Below are 23,178 nucleotides of genomic sequence, written 5' to 3'. Positions count from 1 at the left end.
TATAGGCCTTTGGCCTCTTCAGTACCATGAATAAAGACTGATTAATTGATAGATATATATCGAAGTTGAAGCGACCTACGTAAATACTTCGAGTTATCCTAGGTTCGACACAAATAAAAAATACAAATAAAGAAGGAATGCACAGGGACCTTGCTGTTACTTCGAGACAAGCGTTAGTCCGACACAAAGTAGTTTAACTGTATATGGACACGCCCTGTAAAAAACAAACATTTCTTGATGCGACATTGCATCGGGTTCCAACTGGAATTCACACACAGAATGGTTATACATGGAAACCTCATTAGGCAGGGCCTCGTTATTTAGGACCCGGTAGCCTACCTTTTTGACGATTACCATTGCAACGTCTAACCCGTTGTGATCTGGGTTAACATTGGTCTTCAGCAACCCATGCTTGTCGAAAAGGCGACTGACGGGATTGGGTTCTAAGGCGCGGTGATTTGGTTGATGCCTGTCATCGTATCCCAATTGCGTGGATCGATGCTCATGAGGTCAATCACTGGATTATCTGGTCCAGACTCGATTACTTACAGACCGCCGTCATATAGCTGGAATATTGCTGAGTGCGGCGTTAAACGACAACGAAATAGCATATATAGATACAAACTGGCTGGCTTCGCAGGTTTGGCAGAGCACACCCTGTGTGAACAGGATTCAGCAGTTTTTCAGTAGTATCAGTTCGTGTCAGCTCTTCATTGGTGAAAAGTCCCGCAGGGCATGAACATCAACTGTTCTTTAGAAACTTTGAGTACATCTAAGCATTTATAAAACACAAGAGGACAGAGTGTAGTGTGACATGCTTCTGTTTTCCTCCCTCATACAAAACACTACGGGAACGCCCTACATTGAAAACCACGTCATTTAGATAGCATCTAATGCGAACAGGTGTGTACACAATGCCCTAAGAAACAAATTAATACAGACGTTCAACTTAGCCCTACTTAAGATGATTACTGACTGGAAAAAAGTTTGCTCGTGTATGGTTGCTTCTGTGATTTTCAACTTTCCTAAATTTGCATTGGAAATGCATCTTTTCAATAGGCAAGTAGTGCTCACCCACTCCATTGCAACAATGTAATGCTTTGTAAGTTTCTAGGGAATCAAATGCACACGTGGCTATAAATCTGGAGGCAGGTGAGTCCCTTCACTCCTTAGCTTGGAAACAGTGCCGGTGTCACGAAATATATTCGCCCCCAGAATAAAATCTCCCCCCGGGAAACAACAAACTCTGTAGAGACTCTTGTCTCCCATTCTTTGTTTGGTATGATTGTCTTATAATTAATGTAGGATGGAAGGTACAGTTACCAAATGAAATATGCTGAAATATCAATACATTATGACCATATTTCATAATATTTTTTTTTAAAGTAACCCCCCTTAGATTAAAGATAACTATTTAAAGAATATAGTACTTAAAGACATTGCAACAAACCGAATAATCAGGGGGGAGACTTTATACTGAGGGGGGCGCGAAATATATCCGTCCGGGGGAGATTCCATTTCAGAACAGGTTCTCCGGGGGAGAATCTGTACCGGTATAAGATCTCCGAGGGGAGAATTTGTACGGGGGAGAATTTATACCGGGATACCGGCAAGCAGACCATTTAGCCAGTTAAACAGAAATCGCGCAATAACCGTCAATATCCAGAGAATGGCGTCTTACATAATTAGTTTGAGCTAAAAAAAGCTGCGCTTGGTATGTTGCAAATGTAATGCCAAGAGTTCAGAAATTCGTGTATGGGACATGTGAAACGTACCTTACGTGTTAACGGGGTACATTGGAAATAATGGAATGGGTCTCAGCCAATTAGAATCGGACATTCGTGTGTTAGGTGAGATAATAAACTGAGGGGCAAAAGAAACGCCACCAAATAAATAATGGTCGTCAGGTTTCAACAAATTTGCCAAACAGCACGAAAACAGTTGGGAACACATAGCTGGAATGCAACTTACCTATTCCCTGTGAACATGTGCACGTGCTTCACGTGATTTGCGAGAAAAGTGAATTTATTCAGTAAAAAAATGCAAAATGTGCACGAAGTTACCCGTATGAAATTCTGGTATAAAACGTGAGCAGGATTGTTCTCTCTCATCACATGAAACCGTTTAAAACAACGAACATGCCTCGACTAACCGCAGAGCAGAGGGAGAGAGCCATCGGTATGTTACAAATGGGAGCGACGCAGGAGCACATTGCCAGGATCATGGACTGCTTCAAGTGCACCATCGCCAGACTTGTCACACGTCACAGGCAAACTGGCAGTCCTGCAGACAGGCCGAAGAGTGGAAGACCCAAGGTCACGACCCCACGAAGAGCGGTACTTACGGGTGCTTCACCTAATGTCATTTATTCCTAACTGTGACGTCATCATCCGCAAACGGCCTTGGACATCCAGTCAGCAGAAGGACCGTTGCGAGACGAAACCGCCTGTAGGGTCTCCGTGCCTGTCGTTCTTTCAAGGGCATGACGTTGACGTTTCTACACCGACGTCGTAGACTGAGATGGGCCAGGACTGCCCAGCAGTGGCAACAGAGAAATAGGCGAAGAGTGCTTAACAGCGACGAGGGTAGGTTCCAGCTCTTCAAGTCTGACGACGTGGTAAACAGACGGCACGTTGTTGCGTCCAAGAAATGGAGCCTTATGGAGGTGGTAGTGTCATGGTTTGGGGGGACATCTGCGTGGACCAGAAGACAGATCTGGTCATCATCGACGGAAATATCACTGCACGTCGTTAAACTGATGAGGCTTTGCGGTCTGTATTACTGCCTCCCCTGCAACGACAGCCACGGGCGCTGTTTCAGCAGGACAACTCCACCCCTTACACAGCTCGAGTCACCAACGACTTTCTGAACGCCAACAACGTGACCGTATTACAGTGGCCAGCCAGATCACCGGACCTGTCGCCCATAGAGCACCTTTGGGACCAACTTGGACGCAGGATTCGGAAACGTCAACGGCCGCCATTGACGAGGGGTGCCTTGGCAATAGCCCTGCAGGATTTCCCTTAATCAGGAAACTCGTGTACTCAGTTCGACGTCGTGTTAGGGCCTGCATCTTTGCTGGAGGGGGTCACATCCGAAACTGAGTCGTATGTAGCACGGGAATTTAAAAGAGATCGACGTCGATTCTGCGGGTGTGATCGAATACTGGACAGTGCACCCAGTGTCCGCAGAACTTTAAGTACATGGTTTTTGATCTTGTCATTTTCAAATACCGTTTTTTAATAAAAAAATTTTTTTTATAATAAAACATCACCTGTTACTTAATTTTGCGTCTGTTTTGTTTAAGACCAGAATATGCGTTGGTAGCATCTCTTTTGCCCGTTGGTTTATATGATAAAGAGGTTATCACGCTTGTGAGTTTTGTGATGGTTAGTGATTCTGCGTTAGAATCATACATCGCAATGAGCGACCCTGGCGTGGTATTTATGACACACAAGCGCGATCATCTCTATTTATGAACCATGGAACGTCAAGATATCGACGCGATTCAATGTCATTTTGATATACATGTTACTTAGTGTCATTGAAAATGCTATAATGGGTTGATTGTAACTACAATCAGCTACATACTAAATAATCGGTTGTATTTTTGAGTGTAACAATGTTATTTGTGCTTGTTACGTTTGTTTGTTTGTTGTTTAACGCCACACTCAGCAATATTACAGCTATATTACGGCGGTCTGTAAATAATCGAGTCTGGACCAGGCAATCCAGTGATTGACAACTTCGAAAATGTTGACAATTAAATGACAAAGTATTGACTTATGCTTGCCTTTTTATAGACACTACCACGAGTTACGAATGCCATAACGTGCACGTGCATTTCGCTTTACTGTTTTCCTTCATGACAGTTTTGAACAAGTGTGAAAACAATGCCGTTTAATACATTGAAAATCGACAATGGCTGCGTTTGTCGAATATCAGGTCATCAACATTTTCCAATAACATATATCCAATATTTTTGGACCCGTGAAGATCTTGGGTAGAATAGGTCTTCAGCAACCCATGCTTGCCATAAAAGACGACTATGCTTGACGTAAAAGGCGACTAACGGGATCTGGTGGTCAGGCTCGCTGACTTGGTTGATGCATATCATCGATCCCAATTGCGTGGATCGATGATCATGATGTTAATCACTGGATTGTCTGGTCCAGACTCGATTATTTACAGACCGCTCTCATATAGCTGGAATATTGCTGAGTGCGGCGTTAAACAACAAACCAACCAACCGGATTTTTTGTGTAGTCAGGTTCAATGAATTACAAACTACATGTGCGTTTCTTTTTTTGAAGAGTGTAAATGTCTCAACAGGTGACTAAATCTCTTAAACCCCGCCACGAGCAAATCAGGCTGCACGTGGATGTCTGGGGGCAGAATATATCCCTTGTACCCCGCTTTAAAGCAGAAACCCGCACGCCTCTTCCAAGTCAATGGAAGTCACGTGGCATAGCGCAAGTTAACTTCAGCTCAGTCGAACAGCAGTTTTCTATCAATTTGTATTTGTTTAAATTCTTTCACAATGTCATATTGAAACATGTCAGTAAGATAAATTCAATTGTTGAATTCAATTGAAGTTAATTCTTGTAAATAAGTGCGCCAATAATTATAACTAAACAGACTACTTATTTACCGACCCGTGAAGATTCCGGTGTAGAATAGGTCTTCAGCAACCCATGCTTGCCGTAAAAGGCGACTATGCTTGTCGTAAAAGGCAACTAACGGGATCGGGTTGTCAGGCTCGCTGACTTGGTTGATGCATGTCATCGATCCCAATTGCGTGGATCGATGCTCATGATATCAATAACTGGATTGTCTGGTCCAGACTCGATTATTTACAGACTGCCGTCATATAGCTGGAATATTGCTGAGTGCGACGTTAAACAACCAACCGACCAAGCCTATTTACCAATAACACAAAACACTCAGGGACTTCGTTCAGCGCAATAGTGCAACACATTCGATTCTTTTATCAACCAATCAGGAAGTAGTAGTCGGTTGGGTTTAAGAACGCTTGGTTAGCCAACCAAATTATATTTATAGCCAATGCATTTATAATGAAGCAACTTGCAAATTAAATCATGGGACAATGACAGGCCTCAAAGACATCAGTGAGACTACTTACAAATATATATTTTTAAAAGGATGCGAGTCTACTTTAAAAATTATATGAACAAATTACTGAACACGTGTGAAAATGGTAAGCGTGCCCTACCAGTAACCCCTGGACGTTTCTATTCACACAATTTCCAAAATATGTATTTGGGAATATTGTTTCATGAGTATTTATTACATCTTATCAAATCACCTTGATGTAGAAAATTATATTCTACCAGTTTTTGAGTGAATCGATCTGACTGACGTGACATGTTGAAACACTAAATGTCATACGTTCTGTGCGTACACTGTGACGATCATCAGTCTGCTTTGTTCCTATTTCATTTGGTTTTGAAGGTCATGGGATTATTTTCATTCTAGTCTTTATCTAGTTAACATTTGACCTTACTATTCATGAAGTAAATCTGCACTGTGATGATATTGGCTGAATTAACTCAGACAGTCCAGGAAGCAGTAAGAACTACAAAAGCCTATCGATTAACGGTACGTTTACCATCGGCTTCAATACTCCCTGGAAACACACCCAACAGCTGGCACGCTGCTGACGGCGAATTCATGCATAGGGTTTCATTGTCTCTTTGTTGTTAGCTGTTTAACGCCGCACACAGCAATATATACAAGATATATGACGGTCTGCACATTTTCGAGGCTGACTCAGACATTCCAGTGATTGACACCATGAGCATCGATACACGCTATAGGGATATACTGACATGCAATCAACCAAGTCCCCGAGCCTTACCACCCGATCCATATATTCGCCTGTTGCGACATGCAAGGGTAAGGGGTCTTCTTACCCCGATTCCCCACGGGTGGCATTGTCTGTAATACTGTGGGACATAGGTTGCTCGTATATGTTGGCAATAGTAAGCTGACGGTAGCATTACGCGTGGTCAGTACCTCTTATATTCGTATTCTTTTAGTCATCCTTCCGAGACCGCCTCCGTGGTCTAGTGGTAGAATGTCCGCCCGGAGAGCGAAGGGTCGGGGTTTGATCCCCGCCCGCATCATACCATAAGACGTGAAAAGATGGTACTTGTTGTTACCTTGCCTGGCGCTTGGCATTAAGGGGCTAAAACTAGTACTGGTCGGCTCGGAGTCAGTAAACTGTGTCTGAGTGGGGTATTCATGTTAACCTGCAGCATGGTATATCGGTGTGCCAGCACTATAAATCGGCATCAGTCCGGACTAGTAAAAACACACACACACACACACACACACACACACTTACACAGTGATGGGTGGTGAGGTCGTCTAATGGTTAAAGTCTTCGCTCGTCACACCGAATGCCCTGACCCCACCCCATACCATACATAAAGGGGTACAGTGTGTAAAGCCCAGTTCTAGCGTTCCCCCTCTGTGATATTGCTGAGCGTATGCCTACTTCCCTCTATACTCTGCAAGGGCCCGATTTGGTTTTACGGTCACTTTGAAAAAGATTTCAATAAAAACACCGAGGCCTTTTTTGTTGAAACAGCAACAAAAAACTTTTGACGCTCTTTGAATACTTGGTAAAAAGGTCAGGCTCGACTGTACCTTAAAAGCAGCTGGAATATTGCTCGTCGTGAGGGGACAGGTGACTATTAGAAAGATGAAGTCATCTCTCTTGTCATACAGTCTTCTGGAGAGGTCACTTTGCATCTTTGTGGATAGATCTAAATATGCACCAGACGAGGTGGTCACCTTTATTTCTAGTTCAGGTGGGTAAATCAGTGGAAGGGAATTGGCTATTTGATGGTTATTGAACGATGTCAGATCGTCGATATACCTGAAGCTGAACTTCAACTTCTTCGATAAATTAGGTTGTTTTGACTTTGCCAATCCCAGCAGAAATTCCGATGCATACGTATGAAGAAACAGATCAGCAAGAAAAGGGGGAGATGGGAGGGGGGAGGGGGGCATGGGGAATGCCTATAACTTACCCACCCTACCTCAAGAGTATCGTGATCAGGTTTTCGTTATTCAGATTACGATAAGTGGATCCTTATGCTTATAAGGGACGCCACTCTTCACAATGAATGGTTTCAGTTCAGTCTAATATTGATTCGTTCATAGAAAGTAATCAATACGAGCAGTGGACATATTGTATCATATTGATACCTATTATTTGTAGTATCAATGTTTACTATCAATTATTAATAGCTTTGACGTGTGTAAAGATTAATCACGGAGCGAATGGATATGCATACGCTGATTTGGGCAATAGCAGTATTCACATACTGTGCTTATGATGGGACTCAGCGAACGATTCCATCACCAGGTTAAATCACAACCCTTCTAAATCAGCGAATACATCAGACACGAACCAGTAGGTTCATAACATGTTACCAAGTACTTTCATTACCATAACATATTTTGAGACGACCCCCGAGCTATGATAAACAAGCCAGATTACGGCCGTGGACTGAGTAACCGCAAGTGTTTCCATCTGACTGACCACCAACTGTACAGTCAAGCTGTTGGTTACCCCTACGACTGTTTGTTTGGATACAAGACTCAGCATTACTATCGATTAAACGGGAGGTCATTCCTCCTGGCCAAGGTAGACGTTTAGTCAGGCATAACGCTTCCTGTGCTGCTATGATATGTAGACCGTGCCCTTATTTTTTCTCGATACAGACTGTGGCCTACCGTCAGCCATGTCATATGTGTAGATGCGGCTTGCGCATGTAAGGTCGTGCTTGTATGGTGTTGTTGTCTGCTTCGTATCAAAGCAAGTGCTATTTTACACATTGGTGTTGTCAAGACTGTTACTATTGGTGGGAGTTCAGTTACAGGTGGGTGTTGTACATGTATGTCTGCTGATGTATCCTCGCAGGTAGGTCGCCATCTCTCCCTCCATGTTTATCGACAACTTGGAGGACTGTACTCTGTGCACTAGATCAGCAAACTCGGACTGATGTAGATTCTAGAAGCTGGTCTGTAAATAAGTAAACGTACAACTCTATGGATAACAACTTCTGGTTGATTGAATATGGCGGCGGTTCATGTAGATTCTTAGCTTTATGATGATGTAAGAAACGGCTACATCGAAAAGTCACAATACGCTAACAACCAGACGTTTGTTATTCACAAAGTTGCACGTTTACTTACTAATTGACATGATTGTTTGGATCTGCACGAACTGGTTTAAATGGGGATGTTTCTTTTGCCTGGAGCTTTGACATTGTCAGTGTGTATGCGTTTTGATCACATGGTTACAGTCCGGATAATCATCGTAAGCTATGTGACTGCGTGGGGTGAAATGGGGTTTAACGTCGCGTCCAAGATTATTGCACTTATATAGCGACGTGCATGTACGTGTGTGTGTTTGTGTGGCTGCTTGTACTAGTCCGAACTGATGCCGATTTATAGTGCTAGCTCTCTGAGATACCATACCGCAGTTTAACGTGAATACCCCACTCAGACACAGTATGCATCTCGAACCAGGTCAATAGCAATGAACGTTCATCTGCATGTCAAAACGCAACCTTGAGTTTATTGCGAGCAAAATGGATATCTCTTGAAAATCGCATTTTGCAATTCTTTTCATTACTTTAAGTAATATTCCGTACTGGGGGAATGGCTTGTTTTCACTTTGTTACTATTAGAACACATGCATCTATATTCGTAAATTAATGATCGCGATATTTCAAATCTGCTTCAACAAAAGATGACCCGTGCAGATCTGGGTTGCGAATTTGTCTTCAACAATCCATGCTTGGCGACTAACGGGATCGAGTGGACAGGATCGCTGACTTGGTTGATGTATGTCATCGTATCCCAATTTGGTGGATCGATGCTCATGATGTCAATCACTGGTCCAGATTCGATTGTTCGATTGTCACATAGGTGGAATATAGATGGAGTGCCGCGTTAAACAACATAAAAAAAAAACAAGAACAAATAATCACAAGATAATTATTTCTATGAAGGAGGGTTTCCGCGTAGACATAGATTTGGAACTACAACACCTTTTAACACGTCCATGTATTTTTGTTGGAAATTGTCTTTTATTTAACGGTCTCATATCTTTATACTCTATGGCGCTTTTCCAGTCAGGGTTCAGAGGTTGCAGTTACTGATGTGTATCAAAAAGCATTGTGAGTCTGCGGGATTGAGAACAGATACTTTCTGAATTATAACCAGGAGCCAAAATATGTTTTTATAAAAACACATTGCAACAATGTAATTTTTGTGGCAGACAATTTCTTTTTTCCCCAACAATATGAAGCATAATTATTCCGGCACACGTTGTCGCCGGCCTACTGTGTAGCTGGCCGTATGTTGTCGTAGGCGACAATATGTGCCAAGGTTCACTGCACGTATTTTAGGCATTCGTCAGAGCAAAACATATATGCTTGGATATCAATTCCAAATCCCTGCACCCTTTGTATTTATCGCCGCCGGCCATAATAGGGGACTATTTGCGACAATATGCGCCGTGAGCATTGGCATATTTTGTCGCCAGCGACAGTACATGCCCGTAGACAATATATGTGGTAACAATAATAATATTATTTAAATGTTCGGGGACAATGTGTTATCCATAAAATCCCAGCCCTATTTACTAAAAAAGAAGGTAACTATCTAAGACGAAAATACAAGTGGGTTTACATTTTGCACACGGCTAATGAGTACATACAATCCTACAAGTATGGCGACTTGATTAGAAAAGAGAGCATTAGTAAACACCGTGCATACTCATAATACATAGTCGCGGTTGGAGTTGGGTGAATATGATAGAAAGGCATATACGTTTGTACTCTTTGTGTTCAGGGTCCCGTAATTGCCAACACTATATTTATAGAGCCCATATGCAGTGTAATAACTTTTTGATATTTGCACAGTGTGCAATTAGTGATTCTCGAAGCTGATTGGTCAGTGGAACAAAGATCAATTTTCATTGGACAACGGAACTATTTTTTTCTCATCTCATTCATTCACAAATCCACGCCTTTCCCTTCAGATGTTTTACGTGCTACAATCTCACTGACTCGAGATTTTTAGACTAGACACATAGTTTCATATCAACAACATGATTTCACATTATCATTTTTTTCATTTATTTCACATGATTTTCATTTTACAGTAAAAACCAAAACTACGTCCCCGTTTGTAAACAACCATGGCTGGCCATTTGAGACCTGTCAAAGTAAATGTTTTCCATCTGCCGATGCACGACGGGGGCTGTCTGTCAGTGATGAGATCTTGTCAAAACAAGCTTTGATTAAAAAACCTGATGAACCTTTTTGGGAACCTGTCTTCTTTATCAATGCTAGATAGTGTACGCTGTGTAAATCAGACAGAAATATAACTGCAATAATGTGATCTTTACAATTTTTTAACAGAACTATTATTTTTCACGCGTAACAGCACGTTACATGTAATTGAGTAAGGTGGTTGGAATGAGTAGACAGTGCGTGACTCGTGAAATTAATGTTTTAAGTTCCTCGCTAAAGCTCGGAACTTAAAACATTAATTTCACTCGTGACATATTTTCCGTAATCACTCGTACCTCGTGGGTAATTCTATAAATATGCACCTGAGCGTAACATTATATTATTATTTATTTAGCGGTTGAAAGGACGTTGCTTGGTGCATTTAAATCCTGTCCTGATATCAACATTCCTATGTCATAGACGATTATATCCCCACATTGACTGTGCCGTATACCTTGCCTACTTTGTTTGTTCGTTTGTTTGTTTGAAGGTCAAGTGAGTACATTCTAGGATTCATAGGGGGCACTGGGGGCCCAGTCGTCTAAGGCGCCGCGATTCGCTGTGCAGAGCTGCGTCCCTTGGGCATTGGGAAACCTATGATTGTCCTTTTCCGATATCTGCACCTGTGTGCTGTAGGGGCTCTCGAAGCTGAATGTTCACTTCATTGTTGTGATCATTGCGATATGCCGTCATCCATTGATCATGACGTCACAAACTGATTACATTACGTCAGTGAAGTTTGTCTGGAGCATGGACTTTTAACACTTTTTTCTTCTTTTCCTGTCTTTAAAATGGCAATGAGTAAAATATAAGAAAAAGGTAGTCATAGTCATGTCAGTGAGTGAGTGAGTTAAGGTTTATAGTCACAGCGGCAATATTTCCGCCATATCGTGACTAAATCCAGTTATATATTAATGATACATACAATTAGACTATAAAACCTGTCACAGATGTAGAATAATACCACCATGTAACCATATAAATTAGACTATTCATAACAAAACAAATAAAAATGGGCTAGAGACCACCAGCAACCAAAATTAGGCCACCATGCTAGCGTGATCTACATCCTCCCTCTGGCCACTGGCGTTTGTTCTAAAGTTAAGCCAATAAATAAAATTTACATGTGTGCTACGATTAAAACTATGGTAGAAATAAATGTACTTTGAATGATGTGGTTGGGTTTAACGCCGCTTTTAACAGTATTCCAGTTATATCACTCACGGCGTGTCAGCTTAATGTGGGAAGAAAGCCCGAAGTGATGCAGGTCTCAGACGTTTACCACTTCGGTGAAACCCACGAGCACGGGTATGGTGCTGATAAACCTAGAAACATAATCGGGGCGAACCGGGACTCGAACCACAATCATAGGTTTCTGGCGTGTACAAGGGACGCACAGCGAATCGCGGCGCTTAGACGACTGGCATGGGCCACCCGTACCCCCCTCATATAGTGGCCAATTAACCAAGGTAAAGTTCCTCCTTATTAATGGTGGTACATCAGTAGGGTTATCAGTTTTAAGAATAGTAGCAAAGTGATCTCGCAGAGGTCATCATGGACTGACCATGCAAATTCATTATAAATGTTTGACAAATCGAGGGCAGAATACGTTCCAGTGTAATTGAGTGGTGGAATCATCATAAAAGATAGTTATTGTCAGAAAGAAAATCCTCAATGAGGTTTCCTTTACTGTTAGCATTTTCACATCCCCAAAGCAGATTGTGTCCGTTCAGATCACCCATGGTGATGCAGGGCTTTGGAGGTAATCACATAGATTTTGAAGATCAGACTGTCGAAGATGAGAGGAAGGTGCACAGCGTACAAGTAACAGTTCGAAGATGTGCATTAAGAGGGATAGGGCTATGTATGATGCCCTGCCGCACCAAGATAGTAGAGCCTCCCGTTGCTTCATCTCTCGGAGGAGAAAAGGAATGATAGTCATGGTACTGTCTTAAAGTAAACGTATCTGTATTTTCAGGGTAGGTTTCTTGAAGACGTAGTGCTGAAGGTTAAAAATGCCGAATCTGTAATTGTATCTCATTAGAATTATTATTATTATAAATCCTCTGCAATTGCATTGCATTATAAAAGGGCACGGGAGGCCCAGCCGTCTAAGGCGCGGGAATTAGCTATGCAGAGTTGCGTCCCTTGTCACGCCAGAAACCTATGATTGTTGGTTCGAATCATGGTTCACCCCGATTATGTTTCCAGGTTTGTCATCACCATACCCGTCTAATACCTGCATCACTTCGGGCTTTCCTCCCACATTAAGCTCACACGCTGTGATATGGCTAGAATAAATAGGTGTAAGGACGGTAGTTGTTTATTTTCTGTTTAATTTTCTTCTTTCTTCTTTGTCAAATGAACGATGGCTGAACGTGGAACATACGTTGGAGATTGTTGCTCAGGCCGACTCTCTGTCTGAGATCCAGCACTAGACTGAACGATTGAGGTAAAAGGCTGATTGATTGAAGCTGTAGCAACAGGTAGTTCGGTCTTGACCCATGTCAAGTCAGTAGAGGATGTTGCTGCAGAACGATAGACTGCCGCAGAGTATGTAATTGGGTAAAGAGTTGGGATCTGATTTGTAAACATCTTCTTGGCATCCACATTTAATTTTCATATTTTTCTTCCCCTTGCCGCACAGGACCGGACCTTGATGAAGCAGGATGTGGGCCATCATAGTTAGAGCACTTGAAATCATTCTCACAGTCGGTGTGTTCGTGGCTGTCACCACAACGGTGGCACACCACCAATTGTTACATGATTTTAACCCATGACCGAAATGTTGACATTTGTAAAATCGTAGTGGACTAGGGACATGCACCTCCACTCCGATACTGAAATAACCTGCTTTAATTAATTGCGGATCGGATGCGATGTACGAGTAAACTTCTCGAGAAATGTGTTTGTATTCGTGATGACACCTTCTTTCTTGACGGTGACAGACTGCTCCTCCAACTCTGCAGCAAGGACGTCTTCGACATGTCGGACAGGTAACGAGCCCTGTCGCGATCAATGCCTCGAGAATTTAATGTGCACAGCCACAGCAACCTCAATATTGGCAAATGTTGTGATAGACGAAAGACAGAGAGATTGGTGTCTTGGTGCACGCTCAACCAGTAGTGAGCCACTATGAAGACGGGCAACATTTTCACCTCTCCACAAATCCCAGAGATGGCAAACGGGTTCAGTTTGATAGGTGGATGATCACTAGCGTCGCCCAGAGCAGGCACGTGAAGCACTGTATACTATTTATATGCCTGTTAGTAAATACTCAAAACATGTATGTACTAATAATGCCTTTCAAATAATTGACACACAAATAGTACCGATATTGATTTATGGTCGTGAAAGGGAAATATAGAAATTTTATATAGAAAATGTAAGTATGTTTTAAATATAATTTATTACTTGCCAAATGATCTTGCATATGGCGAGTCTGCCAGATGTCCTATAGATGTCCTATTGAGTATGTCCTATGTATTTTATCTATGCACATATAGACACCCGCATCAGTGACATCCAATGCTGTATGATACCTGTGATGGGAAATACTGAATGGACATCTCATATTGAACATTTGCTGTTTAGTTTGGATATCCAAGGCAACAATCCCGGCTCGCCCCGATTTTATTTTAAGGTTTGTCAACACCATGCAACACCGTGGGTTTCACCAAAGTGGTAAACCTCTGAGGCCTGCACACTTCGAGCTTTCCTCCCACTTTGAGCTGACACGCCGTGATGTAGCTGGAATACTGTCAAAAACGGCGTTAAACCCAACTCAGTCACTTTGATACTGTTCCCCCTCCTCACTCGCTTAACGTATCAACTTCCTTCTTTGCAGATGCAGTATAATTTTCTCTACAAGCCTCTAAGAAGACCACAGCAAGCTTGAAAACGTCAAAATGGCGGACACGTCCCTGGCCTTTGTTGTACGTTTCCGGTTTGTAGCCGCTCTCTGGTGCATTGTGGAGAGCTTGCTATTCGGTGGACTATTCTTTGGTTGGGCATCCCTCGTGTATGTATTCAAGCAAGAGGGTATATACCACTTCCTGTGTAATCATCCCGCAGCCAATGGATCCATAGGCAGCAATGTATCAAATTCCCTAGAACATATGAGTATACGCAACAGCGAGGTAGAACCACATACCTTATACTCGGGTAACAAGTCACTAGCTTATCCCTCCTATAACATACAAGACACTGAAGATGGTGTGGACGTCAGTGATGGAGACAGACGACCTCCTGCTTCGTGTAAGGAACAAGATGCCGTATTGAATCTATGGTTTACCATTGCGGTGTCGGTATTGAGTATTGCCACGTCTGTGATTGGCTGGATCCTCTACAGATTTGGTCCCCTGGTTCTACGTTTCATTGGATCGTAAGTAGACATACTAAACACAAGGAATCCCACCGTATGATGATTATCATACTTTGATATTATGATTATTATCAATGTTTTGTTAATGAATACACAAATGCACATTTCGAAACTATTTTACCATGTGGATATCGGTACACCTCTACACTCTACTTGGACTGTTGATATTCGGGATTATTGCTCGATACAGTACCGTGGTGTTGTATAACTACCAGGGCTACTGCCACACTGCACCGATTTACATACCCATGCACCATCAATCGGAAAAAATGCACAATGGCTCATGTGGCACAAAACAATATTCACTCACTTTCGGGTAGAGAATAGCTCTTTAGAAACCCATACGTGCCGTAGGAGGCCACTATGCTTGTTATAAGAGACGACTTACTGGAACAGGTGGTCAGACTTGCTGACTTGGTTGACACATTCTATCGTATGCCGAATGCGTAGATCGATACTAACGGTTGTTTCATGATCACTGGATTGTCTGGTCTTTGGCTGGAATATTGCTAAGTGCGACGTTAAACAACAAACGAAAGAACAAAACAAAAATACAAACATCCCTGAAATCACTAAAGTTATGTATTCTTCAACTTCGCTATATAAGTGCAATAATTTTGGACGCGACGTTAAACCCAATTTCACCTCAGCTGACATCTATTCGTTCAGCTTGCCTTAATTTTCGAAGCATTTTTGGTTTTATTCTTGTAGTTTTCTTCTTGCAGGTTCCCAGTATGTAGTTTACGTAGTTGTGGCCACAGACAGGCTCAGTGAGAGTTTCCGCGCGGCACTGATTTGAACTTATGATAAGGAAAGTCGAGCTTCGGCATACCATGGGGAATCATCAGCTCTGTCTCCTTGTCTCTCATGTTACCCCGACCTTATGCGTTATAAACATTCGATTACACTGGGATCTGTTAACAACCACAGGTACTATGTATTGTCACGTTGACCACCACAGCTACTGTGTGTTTACACGTTGACCACCACAGCTACTGTGTGTTAACACGTTGACGACCGCAGCTACTGTGTGTTAACACGTTGACCACCACAGCTACTGTGTGTTAACACGTTGACCACCACAGCTACTGTGTGTTAACACGATGACCACCACAGCTACTGTGTGTTTACACGTTGACCACCACAGCCACTGTGTCTTAACACGTTGACCACCACAGCTACTGTGTGTTAACACGTTGACCACCACAGCTACTGTGTGTTTACACGTTGACCACCACAGCCACTGTGTGTTAACACGTTGACCACCACAGCTACTGTGTGTTAACACGTTGACCACCACAGCTACTGTGTGTTAACACGATGACCACCACAGCCACTGTGTGTTAACACGTTGACCACCACAGCTACTTTGTGTTAACACGCTGACCACAACAGCTACTGTGTGTTAACACGATGACCACCACAGCTTCTGTGTGTTAACACGTTGACCACCACAGCTACTTTGTGTTAATACGTTGACCACAACAGCTACTGTGTGTTAACACGTTGACGACCACAGCTACTGTGTGTTAACACGATGACGACCACAGCTACTGTGTGTTAACACGTTGACCACCACAGCTACTGTGTTATCACGTTGACCACCACAGCTACTGTGTGTTAACACGTTGACGACCACAGCCACTGTGTGTTAACACGTTGACCACCACAGCTACTGTGTGTTAACACGTTGACCACAACAGCTACTGTGTGTTAACACGTTGACGACCACAGCTACTGTGTGTTAACACGATGACGACCACAGCTACTGTGTGTTAACACGTTGACCACCACAGCTACTGTGTTATCACGTTGACCACCACAGCTACTGTGTGTTAACACGTTGACGACCACAGCCACTGTGTGTTCACACGTTGACCACCACAGCTACTGTGTGTTAACACGTTGACCACAACAGCCACTGTTTGTTAACACGTTGACCACCACAGCTACTGTGTTATCACGTTGACCACCACAGCTACTGTGTTATCACGTTGACCACCACAGCTACTGTGTGTTAACACGTTGACCACCACAGCTACTATGTTATCACGTTGACCACCACAGCTTCTGTGTGTTAACACGTTGACGACCACAGCTACTGTGTGTTAACACGATGACCACCACAGCTACTGTGTGTTAACACGTTGACCACCACAGCCACTGTTTGTTAACACGTTGACCACAACAGCTACGGTGTCTTAACACGTTGACGACCACAGCTACGGTGTCTTAACACGTTGACGACCACAGCTACTGTGTGTTAACACGTTGACGACCACAGCCACTGTGTCTTAACACGTTGACGACCACAGCTACTGTGTGTTAACACGATGACGACCACAGCCACTGTTTGTTAACACGTTGACCACAACAGCTACGGTGTATTGTCACGTTGACCACCACAGCTACTGTGTATTGTCACGTTGACCACCACAGCTACTATCTATTGTCACGTTGACCACCACAGCTACTATGTATTGTCACGTTGACCACCACAGCTACTATCTATTGTCACGTTGACCACCACATGTACTATCTATTGTCACGTTGATCACCACAGGTACTGTGTATTGTCACGTTGACCGCCACAGGTACTATCAATTGTCACGTTGACCACCACAGGTACTATCTATTGTCACGTTGACCACTACAGGTACTATCTATTGTCACGTTGACCACCTAACCTACTGTGTATTGACACGTTGACCACCACAGGCATTTCGCGAACACCTGGTGACATCACCAGACCCGGGTTCGATTCCCCAAAGGGGTACTACGACTACAGCCCATTTCAGGTGTCCCGGGCTGTGGTATTGCTAACCTAAAATCGGCGTAAAACCACTCACTCTCTCTAATTTTAAGATACAATCTTATTAACATATGACAATGTGATGGCAGAAGTTAATAACGTAAATAGTCTGCTGTCAGCTCTCAATACACACTCTCATACCCCCCCCCCCCCCCCCCCCCCCCCCCCCCCCCACACACACACACCTGTCCTCCCTCGCTTTCGTTTCTCTTTCATGCTTGCTTGTGTAATTAGCCTCTCGGTGTGTTGCTGTATGTTGCTGTATGTTGCTGTGTCAGTCAATAAGCCCATGGTAATACATTGTAATCTGTACGTTGCAGGGTCACTTTCTGTATGGGAACGCTGATGCTTGCATTCGTGGACAACAGTGAGTAGTGCAATAGTAAAACAGCTGGCGAGAACCACTGCCGTTGTCTGCTTGCACCGAGTCGTATCAAAAGCATTCGCGCTTATTCTTACACTGTGTTGTTTTAGCTCCTTTTTTATTACACCTATCTGTCATGCATCGCCAGCCGATATATAGGTCGTAGATTACATTGTAATGGAGTGATACTGCGCAATACGCTGGTTCGAAAACGACAACAACAACAACAACAAAACCCAGTGGTTTTAACGTTCGCTCGTCACCCCGAAGACCCGGGTTCGATTCCCGACATGGGTACGATGTGTGAAGCCCATTTCTGGTGTCCTTCGCCGTGATATTGCTGGAATATTGCTAAAAGCGGCGTAAAACCATATTCACTCACTCACTCACTCACGCATTCGTTGGGACGTATGTCTTTACATTCAGAGACTAGGAGCTACACGTAATAATGTTTAAAATCGACATATGTTAAAATCCAAAACTTGTTCAGAATATTTCGAAACAACAACTTAAAACGTCGCGAGATACACAAACACGCAGACACACACACACAAACAGGTACACACACAGATGCACAACCACAAACACAAACACACACTCACACAGACACCCAAATACACACACATTATTCATCGTTTATGACGAAGGATTCCCTATTAATCATGTACACATCGTGTGTGTTATCTACCGCTATGTGAGCTACGTCGTCAACAAGGAACACCAACGTCTTGGATATATGTGGTCAGGCATACATGTTAATGTTGCGTATAATGCTATACTACTTCGGTGGAGTAGTATCTTAATGTCCCTGAACCCTGAACCGAGCACTCTTCGATGCAGTCATGAAATGACATGCTGATACATTGCAGATGCACCCTGGATTATCTGCCCGGGATTATTGTCAATGGCATTCGGAGCTGTATGTATTAACGCCGCTAATCTCCAGGTAAGCATAAACAGTTTGTTGTGACTCGAGTAAAGGTTCCATGTGAGGAAGTGAGTTTGGTTATTCGGCGCGTCTTATATAATTTCTGCACGTAACGGCGTTTGAGTGCGTCCGTGCGTGTGGGTGTGTTTTAACACCCACACTCAGCAATATTCCAGTTGTATGACGGCGGCATGTAAATTATAATCTGGATTAGACAATCTTGTGATTGACATTGTGAACATCGATCCGCGCCGTTTTGTGTTTTTGTAAGTTAAAATTCTCATTTATGACGTTTTGTGTTATTTCATTACGCAGGTGGTTCCGTTTTTGTTTGACCGCGGGTCCTCTGTGGCCGTGTCCCTCCTGACCGGCTTCTACTACTCTGCTTCCACCACCCAGTGGCTTATCAAGGTCAGTACACTAGACAGTCAGTACACTAGACAGTCAGTCCAATAGACAGTCAGTACACTAGACAGTCAGTACACTAGACAGTCAGTCCAATAGACAGTCAGTCCAATAGACAGTCAGTACACTAGACAGTCAGTACACAAGACAGTCAGTACACCACCCCGTAGACAGTAAACCACCCTGTAAACAGTCAGTACACCGCCCTGTAGACAGTACACCACCCTGTAGACAGTACACCACCCTGTAGACAGTCAGTACATCACCCTATAGACAGTCAGTTCACCACCCTGTAGACAGTACACTAGACAGTCAGTACACGGCCCTGTAGACAGTCAGTACACCACCCTGTAGCCAGTCAGTGCACTAGACAGTCAGTACACAAGACAGTCAGTACACCGCCCAGTAGACAGTCAGTACACCACCCTGTAGACAGTCAGTATACCACCCTGAAGACAGCCATTACACCACCCTGTAGACAGTCAGTACACTAGACAGTCAGTACACCGCCCCGTAGACAGTCATTACACCACCCTGTAGCCAGTCTGTACACTAGACAGTCAGTACACCACCCTGTAGACAGTCAGTACACCACCCTGTAGACAGTCAGTACACCACCCTGTAGACAGTGAGTACACCACCCAGTAGACAGTCCCTACACCACCCAGTAGGCAGTCAGTACACCATCCTGTAGACAGTCAGTACACCACCCAGTAGATAGTAAGTACACCACCCAGTAGACAGTCCCTACACCACCCAGTAGGCAGTCAGTACACCACTCTGTAGACAGTCAGTACACCACCTAGTAGACAGTCAGTACACCACCTAGTAGACAGTCAGTACACCACCTAGTAGACAGGGAGTACACCACATAGTAGACAGTCAGTACACCACCTAGTAGACAGTCAGTACACCACCCAGTAGGCAGTCAGTACACCACCCTATAGGCAGTCAGTACACCACCTAGTAGACAGTCAGTACACCACCTAGTAGACAGTCAGTACACCACCTAGTAGACAGTCAGTACACCACCTAGTAGACAGTCATTACACCACCTAGTAGACAGTCCCTACACCACTTAGTAGACAATCAGTACACTACCTAGTAGACAGTCAGTACACCACCTAGTAGACAGTCAGTACACCACCTAGTAGACAGTCAGTATACCACCTAGTAGACAGTCAGTACACCACCCTGTAGACAGTCCCTACACCACCCAGTAGACAGTCAGTATACCACCCTGTAGACAGTCAGTACACCAACCAGTAGACAGTCCCTACACCACCCAGTAGACAGTCAGTACACCACCCTGTAGACAGTCAGTTTACCACCCAGTAGACGGTCAGTTCACCACCCTATAGACAGTCAGTACACCACCCAGTAGACAGTCCCTACACCACCCAGTAGACAGTCAGTACACCACCCAGTAGACAGTCAGTACACCACCCAGCAGACAGTCCCTACACCACCCAGTAGACAGTCAGTACACCACCCAGCAGACAGTCCCTACACCACCCAGTAGACAGTCAGTACACCACCCAGTAGACAGTCCCTACACCACCCAGTAGGCAGTCAGTACATCACCAAATTATTGTACGGCATATGGGACATATCGCTTCCTCGCTCTGTCGCTCTCTCGCTCTATCGCTTTTTGTCATGACTAACCATAGTCATATGAAAGAATCAGGTGTTCTTTCACTCCATTTGAATAGTATGTACTGTACGTCTTGAAATTCACGCTAGAGTTAATTAAATTAAACTTTGCATTAATGTCTCAGAAATGACGGAAATAGCGGAAATACCAACTTGAATTTAAAAACAAACAAGTATCTTTTTCCAAATTACGCTTTACAGAGAACAATATGTTATTCAAAAAAAAAAGAAATTACCTAATGGACATCCATACGATAACTTTGGTGGGGACTTCTAGTGATGACATCTACTCAGCATACTGAACAAACATTAATATAACCTAAGTGTTTTTTTAGGAAAACACTATTGTTTTTGAGGAAGTACACTACTCAGTGCTAACAAGCGGTGATTACTAGGCCGGGGGGGGGGGGGGGGGGGGGGGGGGGGGTCCCATAAAACTCCTGAATAGGGTCATAAATCAATCAATTATCTTTAACGCAGAAATCCGTGGATTGTTTTAAAGTCACCTACGTCTGTGCAGTTAAATTATGTTGAAGCACTGAGTGAGAAAATGTGAGCATTCTCTCCATACGTATAATTTGAAATGTGACTAGAAAAATCTCAGACCCGTGGAGATTCCGGGGTAAAATAGATCTTCAGCAACCCATGCTTGCCGTAAAAGGCGACTATGCTTGTCGTAAAAGGCGACTAACGGGATCGGGTGGTCAGGCTCGCTGACTTGGTTGATGCATGTCATTGATCCCAATTGCTTGGATCGATGCTCATGACATTAATTACTGGATTGCCTGGTCCAGACTCGATTATTTACAGACCGCCGTCATATAGCTGGAATATTGCTGAGTGCGGCGTTAAACAACACACCAACCACCAAAGGAAAATATCAGCTCTCTTTAATGAGAAAGGATAAGATCTATGGACGAACAACTTCTTTTTTACAATTGGGAGCGACGTTTCAGTGTAGGTTCTAACACCGTTATCAAGCAAGTGATGTACAGAGTATGGTTGACATAGACAGATATATCCTTATATTAAAAGGTCAGCTCCTTTATGATACCAAGGTCAGGTTTAATAATCCATTACTGTTGATCGTATGGAATCACTTGACTTATGCGACCCCTCGAGTGGCCAAGAGGGGATAGTGCTAAACCGCGAGAAAGCAAGAAAGCGCGAAAGAGCGAAAGCGAGAAAGCGAGAAAGCGAGATGCGTGAAAGCGAGAAAGCGTGAAAGCGAGAAAGCGCGAAAGCGATGTCTCCACTCGGCCACCATATCACATGCTCCCAACTAATAACCCAACCTCCAACACGTGCGCCATGCATGGACATCCACGTGCTAATTGTGAATCACGACCTCAAGGTCGAGGTCGAGTTAAAAAGATTCCACATCACACAATCCCGAACCACCCAAAGCAATTCGATAGAACCCATTTCAATCTAAAGGAATCCCAAAGCATCCATGCATTATAAAGAGATTCTTGGACTTAAAATGTAGGAAAAAGTGCTCTTTTAACCCTTTTGAGACTTTGGAAGGAGCGTTCACTTAAAGTTCTACACGGGCAATCATTATGATAGCACACTTAACGTCAACCCCACACAACTGTACATGTTAAATATGGTTTAGTACTTATATATTTTAAGGTTACGATCTTTAAATATCCTAATGCCCATTCAGAACCATACCCATACAAAATATGTTTTGTATGCCCCTATTTTAATTTTTTCTCATTTTCAAGAAAACATTAGTTCGGAAATATGATGAATATTCCACATCTGTTATTTACAGCAGGGTATAATTCAGTTACAGCATTGTAATATGGCACTGCTGCTGTTTATGTTCATGTTATTGGCAGTTGTTCCAGTACAGTTGTTTCAATTGCTGCATATATGCATGTTGTACGTTTTTGTGAGTTTCCAAACAAATGCATGCTATCGAAACTTAATACCACGACACTAGTTCCATTCAGTGAGCAATGGCATAAACGTAATAAATTATCTCACGAGCTTAGAGTTTTGGTCCAACTGTAGAAATTTTAAAATTCATTGTTAAATAGAATCCAGTTAAAAGCCATCAGTCGTCTTAGGTGAGATGAGGTGGAGTGGGATTTGATGTCGCGATCAAGATTATTTCACTGTAAGTGGGTGTGTTTGAGTGTCCATGAGTATGTTTGTGCGTGCGTGCGTGCGTGCGTGCGTTGCCGGTTTTACAGAGCAAGTCTATTGAAATACCATACCGCATACATGAGACAAGTAGACCCCGGGCCGACCAGTTCTTGTTTTATCGGCTTAATGCCGAGTGGG

At 43.3% G+C, this 23,178-nt stretch overlaps 1 protein-coding gene across 6 annotated transcripts in view; it reads left to right on the top strand.

Annotated features, from left to right (window-relative positions):
• Nucleotides 1–23,178, top strand: part of LOC124114693 (equilibrative nucleobase transporter 1-like) — a 54,885-nt gene that overhangs the window by 15,135 nt on the left and 16,572 nt on the right. For 2 of the 6 annotated variants that reach the window (XM_046475382.2, XM_046475383.2), the window contains exons 2-5: nt 14,185–14,721; nt 17,854–17,900; nt 18,767–18,843; nt 19,141–19,236. In XM_046475382.2, the coding sequence (XP_046331338.2) occupies nt 14,246–14,721; nt 17,854–17,900; nt 18,767–18,843; nt 19,141–19,236 (696 nt within the window). In that variant the 5' untranslated portion in view covers nt 14,185–14,245. The other 4 variants (XM_048390972.1, XM_046475381.2, XM_046475385.2 and 1 more) reach the window with 4 other exon arrangements.

This window comes from Haliotis rufescens, unplaced genomic scaffold (genome assembly GCF_023055435.1).
Source record: "Haliotis rufescens isolate VD_foot unplaced genomic scaffold, xgHalRufe1.0.p SCAF_10, whole genome shotgun sequence".
Taxonomy (NCBI): Eukaryota; Metazoa; Mollusca; class Gastropoda; order Lepetellida; family Haliotidae; genus Haliotis; species Haliotis rufescens.
Note: the sequence above shows the minus strand (reverse complement) of the source record. Positions and strands in the feature narration are given on the sequence as shown.